This window comes from Sinocyclocheilus grahami, unplaced genomic scaffold (genome assembly GCF_001515645.1).
Source record: "Sinocyclocheilus grahami isolate Dianchi unplaced genomic scaffold, SAMN03320097.WGS_v1.1 scaffold273.1, whole genome shotgun sequence".
In the NCBI taxonomy this organism is placed as follows: Eukaryota; Metazoa; Chordata; class Actinopteri; order Cypriniformes; family Cyprinidae; genus Sinocyclocheilus; species Sinocyclocheilus grahami.
Window position 1 is genome coordinate 588749 of NW_015505452.1, and position 8592 is coordinate 597340.

At 36.7% G+C, this 8592-nt stretch overlaps 1 protein-coding gene across 1 annotated transcript in view; it reads left to right on the plus strand.

The window, feature by feature from the left end:
* LOC107599843 (ZZ-type zinc finger-containing protein 3-like) overlaps positions 1–8385 on the plus strand; it is a 32126-nt gene extending 23741 nt beyond the window's left edge. Inside the window, exons 6-12 of the mRNA XM_016291544.1 lie at positions 633–704; positions 956–1057; positions 1333–1428; positions 3474–3623; positions 5644–5778; positions 6220–6320; positions 8174–8385. Of these exons, the coding sequence (XP_016147030.1) occupies positions 633–704; positions 956–1057; positions 1333–1428; positions 3474–3623; positions 5644–5778; positions 6220–6320; positions 8174–8318 (801 nt within the window). The 3' untranslated portion in view covers positions 8319–8385. The remainder of the gene's footprint in view (positions 1–632; positions 705–955; positions 1058–1332; positions 1429–3473; positions 3624–5643; positions 5779–6219; positions 6321–8173) is intronic.
* Positions 8386–8592: the final 207 nt, after the last annotated feature.

An 8592-nucleotide genomic window follows, 5' to 3' on the forward strand; every position in this document is an offset into this window, starting at 1 on the left:
TTGGCCAGATCTGTGCTTTGCCACAATTCTGTCTCTGAGCTCTTCAGGCAGTTCCTTTGACCTCATGATTCTCATTTGCTCTGACATGCACTGTGAGCTGTCAGGTCTTATATAGACAGGTGTGTGGCTTTCCTAATCAAGTCCAATCAGTATAATCAAACACAGCTAGACTCAAATGAAGGTGTAGAACCATCTCAAGGATGATCAGAAGAAATGGACAGCACCTGAGTTAAATATATGAGTGTCACAGCAAAGGGTCTGAATACTTAGGACCATGTGATATTTCAGTTTTTCTTTTTTAATAAATCTGCAAAAATGTCAACAGTTCTGTGTTTTTCTGTCAATATGGGGTGCTGTGTGTACATTGAGGGGAAAAAAAAACTTAAAATGATTTTAGCAAATGGCTGCAATATAACAAAGAGTGAAAAATGTAAGGGGGTCTGAATACTTTCCGTACCCACTGTATATACATGTATATACATACATAAATACATATAAATAGTGAAATGCCTAAAACCAGATTGACCAGTTACTACTTCTGAATGTTCTTTTTTAAACTAAAAGTTTAAGTTAATGGCCATGTGTGCCTGTGTGCTACTGCTAATGTTTTCTGGTTTATGGTGTTTGGACAGATGATTAGAGGGAGGCTGTGCAACCAGAACAAACCTGACACCTTCAACCAGCTGTGGACTGTTGAAGAGCAGGTATGAAGCTACCCAAGAGCTCTTAGTAGTCATGAAATCAGAGCCTTTTATGAACAAACATCTGAGAAAATGTTAACGTCGAACAGTTGTACCACTCTTAAAAAGCTACTAATCCATTCAAATTATTGGACAGAAGCTAACTGTTGATATAAGCTAATTTATGATAGAATGTGCATTTTAGTATTATGTGTAGCTCTTGAGCTGTAAGGTTTGACTGTTTGCTCATCACATCTCATATGTGAAATTTGTAGAAAACGTTGGAGCAGCTGCTTTTGAAGTTTCCACCAGAGGAGATCGAGTCTAAACGCTGGCAGAAGATCGCAGATGAACTTGGCAACAGGACCGCCAAGCAGGTGCGTTTTCAGGCCCCGCTCTACACCGTCACCCTCATCTTCTTTTGGCCTTGATGGACATTCAAATCTCTAGTCACCTTTTCAGAGCTCTCTAAAGCAGTTAGCCAATTAACATCCTTACAGCCCCATTTAATGGAGACTCTCTATTATTTAAAGATGTTTTTCACTAATGGGACAGGAGTCTTAACCTCTAAAAGCTGTGGTAGGAAAGCTTAACCACTGGATACAGGGCCAGCTCTTTTTGTATACTAAGTTTTTGTTCCTCTTCTTCACAGGTTGCTAGCAGGGTACAGAAATATTTCATAAAACTGACAAAAGCTGGTATTCCAGTACCAGGCAGAACACCCAATGTGTGCATGTACAGCAAAAAGGTAAATTGGTCTTTTAAAATGTAAAATATAAAAAAATATATTTTAACTGCACACTACTGTTGAAAAGTGTAGGGTTGGTAAGATTTTGAATTTTTTGAAGTCAGTCTCTTATGCTCACCAAGTATTCTTTGATCAGAAATACAGTACAAATAGTAATATTGTGAAATGTTATTACATTTAAAACATCTGTTTTAATATATTTTAAAATGTAATTTGCTCCTGTGATGGCAAAGCTGAATTTTCAGCGTCATTATTCCAGTCCTCAGTGTCACATGATCCTTCAGAAATCATTCTTAATAAGCTGATTTGCTGCTCAAGTAACATTTCTTGTTATTGTCACAGTTTGTAACAGTTGTGCAATATTTTTGTGGAAACCAGTTTAATTCAGGATCTGTAGACCGCTTAAAAGAACAGCATTTATTTTAATTTCTTTTTTTCTTACAACGTAAATGTCTTTACTGTCACATTTATTTGAATATATATATATAAATCGCAATCAACCACCCCTTTAAGATCCCTATAAGTTTTGTGGTCCAGGGTCACATATACTATTATCAGCATATGTTGAAGTAGATTAGTCTCTTGTCATCTCTGAGAGAATATGCGGCGTCAAATGCGGAAAGCTCCATCATTGTCCCGTCATTCTGTTTTTACTTTCACTTTCTGCATAGTGAATTGACTGAGATTAAGACGTTCACTGGCATAACTCTTGTGCAAAGTTTGCACATTGCTTATGTGATAACCAATGGCTCGCCTTCATGGTTTAAAACAGAAATATTTCCAACATTGCGATGTAAGCAATAAAATAAATAAATATATATATATACAGTATACTGTATATTTAGGGCTGTCCGTTTAACGAGTTAACTTAATTGGTTATGAAAAAATAATGCGATTTAAAATATTTTAATGCAGTTAACGCACTGGCCCCACCCCCAGACCTGGACGTCATCTTACATTTCATACAGTTGACTGTTGACAAATATGATGCAGGGCAACAACTCCATAAATGTAGTTATGCCCTAAAATTCAAGATATTGGGGCAAAATGCTCCTGTTTGAGTTTCTGTCTCATATTTATATCACATAAGCGATATCCCTCGAGCAGCCAGAGCAAAATCACACAAGTGCTGTTTTTGTCCAGAATATAAGGAGTGCAAATGTGATTTTATTCAACAATTTAGTCAATAAGAAGTTGATATTGTTTTATAATTTAAACACAATATTGTCTGTTTTTGCTCCGTTTTGCCAACAAAAAATATTAGCTATAAAGCCACAGCAGAATTGTTGTGCGTCTCCGAGCAACACAGCAGTGTTTAGGTTCTGAATGAATCCACGTTTTGAACGAATCGAATGAATGAAAGACTCACAAAGACATTTACCGCCACCTGCTGGCAGTTTTAGTTTCTTATTTAAAGTATTATTTAAAATTATAGTTAATTATAGTTAGGGATAGTTAACCCAAACATTTTTTATTATGTCATAATTTACTCAAACCTGACTTACTTTATTTTGTGGAACATAAAAGAAAGCATTTTGTAGACTGTTGTTAACAAAGCTGTTTTGGTTACCAACATCTTCCATTGCATGAACAAAAAAAAACCTGAGATTTTTTTTAAATTATCTTCTTTTATGTTCCATAGTTTTCGTTAGGCCGTTGTAGCCTAAACATTTATGTGCAATAAATTGTATGTTGAATCAAATAAAACATTTCTTTCTAAAGCTACTGTATGTAGTGTCTACTTAATACTTTCTCATTTATCACAAAAATAGTTTTAAATAATCTTTTGGGGTATTTTTCAATTCAATTAAAGTTTTCACAGCCAAATGTAATTTGCGATTAATTTAGATTAATTAATCAACACATCATGTAATTAATTGGATTAAAAAATTTAATCGACTGACAGCCCTAATATATATATATATATATATATATATATATATATATATAGTATCATATTAGTTTATATATAGGTATCATGATTAGTTATTTACAATGCTTTACAGTGCATATTTATTGATAGGACATGCTGTTTGTAATTGCAGGTCTCCAGTAAGCGACAGCACCACCTCAATAAGCACCTGTACAGGCCCTCGACGTTCCTCACCTCATACGAGCCGCCCGTCTACATGGATGATGAGGACGAACGGTCTCACTTCTTCAACAGCCTCCAGGATAATGGAGCGGATGATTCGGTCAGTCCTTGTTAAGATTTCAGTTCAAATCCAACTAAATCTGAGAGCTCCCACTTCAGGGCGGCCAGTAATTGATCGGGTCACTAATCATCAGAGAAATGCATGTATGATTGAACCAGTGAGAGCCACAGCATTTTATCAGTCCATATTCAAGCTTATTGATTTAGAAGCTGGAAGGGGAAAAATAAATACCTGCAATCAATTGATGAAAAATGCTTTTTGAAAGCCATTTTGTTTCCTCTCTTCCCCTCTGGCAAACATTTGATGGCCTTTCTCAAACAGGCAATCCTTTAAAGACCGCAAACTGGCATTTCCACAGTTGGGATTTGCTTGATGTTTGATCGTTTGATAATGATGAGCTGCCTTTTGACAGACACTGCTGCCAAAATCATTAGAGATGACTCGATGTTTGCGTCTCCTCAGCTGAACTATGTAAAGAGGGCTGTGTGTTGATGTTGAGTGACTGTGAACTGACTGCAGTGGCTTGACATTTTCTCGGTCTCTGATATGTAACCTTTACGCGACACGAGTCAGCAGGCCCTGCAGAGAACATAACCACTCGCGCGTTGCCAAGCATCAGCGAACCTTACATGCACCAAATATAGACTTACTACAAATCATGACATCACAAGCTGTACGTAAAGCCTGCATGGAAATATTGGAAATTGAGCTTTTCCTGTCAACAAACTAAACCCATTTTAATTGGCATTATCACATTGATGCAGTGTTGATTTTTATTATATTGTGGTGCTCATACATACAATTTCCTGCGGTAATAAAATGACACGGCAAGGATGCATTCAATTGATGAAAAGTCGTAAAAGGTTTTAATCCTGAAATAAAAGAGTTGTCACGATTTCTACAAAAATATTATGCAGCACAACTGTTTTCAGCTTTGATAATTGTCTGAAATATTTCTTGAGCAGCTAAAGCCTGGAATACACTACATGATTTTTGCCCTGATTTTCCATCAATTTACAGTCTGGAGAAGTTGACGCTAGTTGCCGAAAGTCGAATTTGATTTGAGTTCACAGATTCCATAGAAAATCGCGTAGTGTATGATGGTCACAGACTCTTTATTTTTTTTTTCAGCTTCAGACTCTGATTCCATCCAGTCAGAGATCAAACATGTTTGATATTTCCAGCCGATTTTAGAATACGTTGCACATTTCTGCGTGAGTTTGTTGTGTTCGGAACGACTTCAAAGTCTGCTAGTGTATTATGCTCAGTCGTGTAGTGTATGATGGCCGGTTTTCTTCTCTCACTATTTACCAAGTCGGTAAGTGTATGATGCCTAGTGTTTTAAAAATCTGTTCAGATATATTTTAAGTCATGTAGTGTATTCCAGCCTTTATCAGCATATTAGAATAATTTCTGAAGGATCATGTAACACTGAACACTGAAGTAATCCTGCTGAAAATTCAGCTTTCCCATCACAGGAAAAAGTTACCATTTAAAATGTTAAAATAGAAAACAGTTGCTTTAAATTGTAATATTTCGCAATATTACTTTTTACTGTATTTTTGATTTAAATAAATGCACCCTTTGTGAGCATAACAAAAATAATCTTATGGACCCCAAACTTTTATTTATACAATACCTTTTATTTAAGCAGTTTGAATATTTTTTTTCACACCATTAATTTCTCTGTTGTTACTACCTGACAGTAACATAACTATTTTGTTTGCCATGGCAAAGATAATATAATCATTTGAGAAAAATGTGTCTGATAATACTTTCAATAATAATTATATACTAATATCATATAAATAATAAATATTTTTTATTTTATTACGACATTTTTTATGTTGTCACAAAAATAAATAAATAAGGGAAGGAACAGAGTCAGGAAATGTAGCCTCAACCTCCTACCCTAACAGAAACATTGGGTCATTGAAGTATAATATTCCAGACTCATTATATTGATTATATTTTGTGTTATAAATTCAGATTTTGTAGCAGTGACAGCTGATGTGGTGAAGAGTGTTGTACTGTTCTGACCCTGGCTGTGATGTTTCAGGATGAGGAAGAGGTTCCAGTGGAGCTGAGGCACCTGCCGGAGTATAAGGAGCTACTGGAGCTGAAGAAACTCAAGAAACAGAAACTACAGGAGATCCAGGCTGAGAGCGCTCTCATGCAGCACGTTGGCTATAAGGTACACGCTTTTACCTGCCTATTTCCATTGTGCTGTCTCTCTGATTCTCAAAAATATAAATCAGGTCATCATTTAATCCCCCTCGTGTTGTTCCAAACCTGTATGACTGACTTGTGTGGAAGACAGAAGAAGATATTTTGAAGAATGCAGAAAATGTTTTTGTTCGTACAGTCCCTCTGGCTTTCATTGTAGGGACAAAAACACTGAAACATTTTTCAATGTTGCATCATGTTCCACAGAAGAAAGTCCTACAGATTTAGAAACCACATGAGGGTGAATAAATGATGACAGAGATGTCTTTTTTCAGTGAACTATCTCTATCCCTAGCGACAAGTGATAAAGGCCATCTCTTAGACAGCTGTATAATAATATAATGTGGCTCTTTTTCATGATCAGCATTTTTTTTGTCTTTGTTAATGTTTGCATGTAATTCTTACTCAGTGTGACTTGTGTGGCATTGAGCCCATCCAGGGTGTACGGTGGCACTGTCAGGACTGTCCGCAGGACAACGCTGTGGACCTCTGCAGTTCCTGCTCCGACTGGTGAGTGGAGCTGGGCTTTTCCCCCTTGTTACAACATTGTGGTGTTAATGTACAGACATGCACCTAAGTTCATTTTACAGTTCTTGCACATCTATTTTTAGTTGCAAATGTGAGTGAAATGCAGTTGAACCTTGCTTAAATGAAATCTGATGTGCATAATTTAAATGTAGGATAGGCGATTTCGGAAAGGCTAGCAATAGCAAGTTAGCTTTGAAAGCATTTGCAACTGAAAACTACTGCGTGCGACTATGAAACATTTTTTAGGAGCACCAGTGCGACTGACCCGATCATCATCATATTTGTGATTGAGCTCAGGGGAGCTTCAAAGTTTTCTACGTGTTTTTGCAGCGTTGAGTAATGTATCACAGACATATCTCACGAATCCTTTCATAAGCCAAGTGTAGACAGGGTGTACATAAGAGATTAATTGCGCAGTGTAGAGAGCTTCGTTGATTATAAATGTGAGATCGCGATGAACTAAGATGAGTGACAGCTTTTAATGATTTTTAAGGGAGTTTGTAAATGTGATCCTGATTTAATACAACAGTTCAATAAACAAGAAGTTAATATTAAGTGACTTACATTGTCTGACTATAACACTATTGTCTGATTTTGCTCTATTTCGTCGTCGAAAATTGTTTAAAACACAGACACAGCAGAGCCGCTGCGCGTCTCCATTCAAACACAGCTGTGTTTCGTTTATGAATGAACGGCCGTTTTTAAATGAATCTAGTGAGTCAGTGATGCATGATTACCTTCATTCATAAAGACAGTCACTTGCTTCATTCCTGAATGAATCAGCCGTTCGAATGAATCAATTGAATGAATGATTCCGTGATAAAATCAGTGACTTGCCGCCACCTGCTGGCAGTTTTAGTTTAATTTTTAAAGTATCTTTTCAGTTATTTAAATAATTTATTTCTATATTCAAAATGTTATATTTAAAACATTAATCTCATCATGAATTTATGGATTTAATTGCACTCATGCCACTTCTGAGCCTCGTTAAATGTCTGAAAATACACCTACAAGCCACTTTTGTGTTCTTCTGTGCCACCTCTACACATTAATTTTGTTAATACTGATTTTATTTGATTGGTAACGTATGTTTCTTATTCTACTTGTTCTTATTCTGTCGATTTAATTACAATTTTTAAAAAGCTTATAAAATATAATTTTTTTAAGAATTTGACAAAAGATGACATACTTTTAGTAAAGTTAGAAAAATGCCATTACAAAGGTAAAAACGAAATTCCGCTGTAAATCACTTTGAGTCAAATATCACCTTGTAATGGGAAGGCAAATTTTTGATAAAATTTTGGATTATTGATTAGAAGGTGCTCCTACAATTTTGAACATGCTCCTAAATTTAAGTTTACCTAAAAAGAAAAGTAAGCGTAGAGCCCTGGTCCTACGCCTTACACAGATGATATAAATACATTTAGACCACTTAGTGATTGCTATCGGGATGTGAAGAGACTTTAAACCAGCATAACAAAAACATTTTTTGAACCAGATCACCTACCCTGCCTTTAATAAACTGAATTATTGATTTTTGATTTTTCTGAGGATTTATCGAAAATGTTGCGAACTGAAATCGAAGCATTAGAGAAAGAAAGAAAGAAAGAAAAACACTTGTGATACAGGTCCTTCATCCTTTTAATGACTTTTCAAAGAATGTTTTATTTGAAATTCTTGACAGAGGAAATCTCCTCAATCTAAGATGGGGAATCTCAGGCCTGCTTTGTATTTTATTTTTTTTCTACAAAATATCCACGTTTCCATCCTGTTTAACTTGAAATGTTGGTCAGTTGTCTCGTCCTAACCAGTCACCTTTCTGTTTGCCCCTTCAGTTTGTTCAAAACAGAGACCCACAAGCCCACACACAGACTGGAGCCAGTCTGCCAGGCCGAAACCTTTCTGGACAAAGACTACTGCTTACCGCAGAGCACAGGCTACAACTACCTGGACCCCAACTACTTCCCTGCCAACAGATGACAGGGACGATCTCCAGCGCTAGTATCCAGGGCTGATTCGCAGCTCCCAGGGCATTCTGTGCATGGCTCCATCAGCACCGACATTCCCAATCCCAGGACATTTAGAAGGCAACCCGACGCCTCCCTTTGTTCCACCGTTTAAGTGACGTGCGTCAGTGACGCACCTCTTGGAGGAGCGCGCGGCTCTGGATTCATCGGTGGGAGCGGGGTTGGGCTTGCGTTAAAGTGCAAAATGTCGTCTGTAGTTGAAATATTTATAAGTGAAGCTTTGTGTG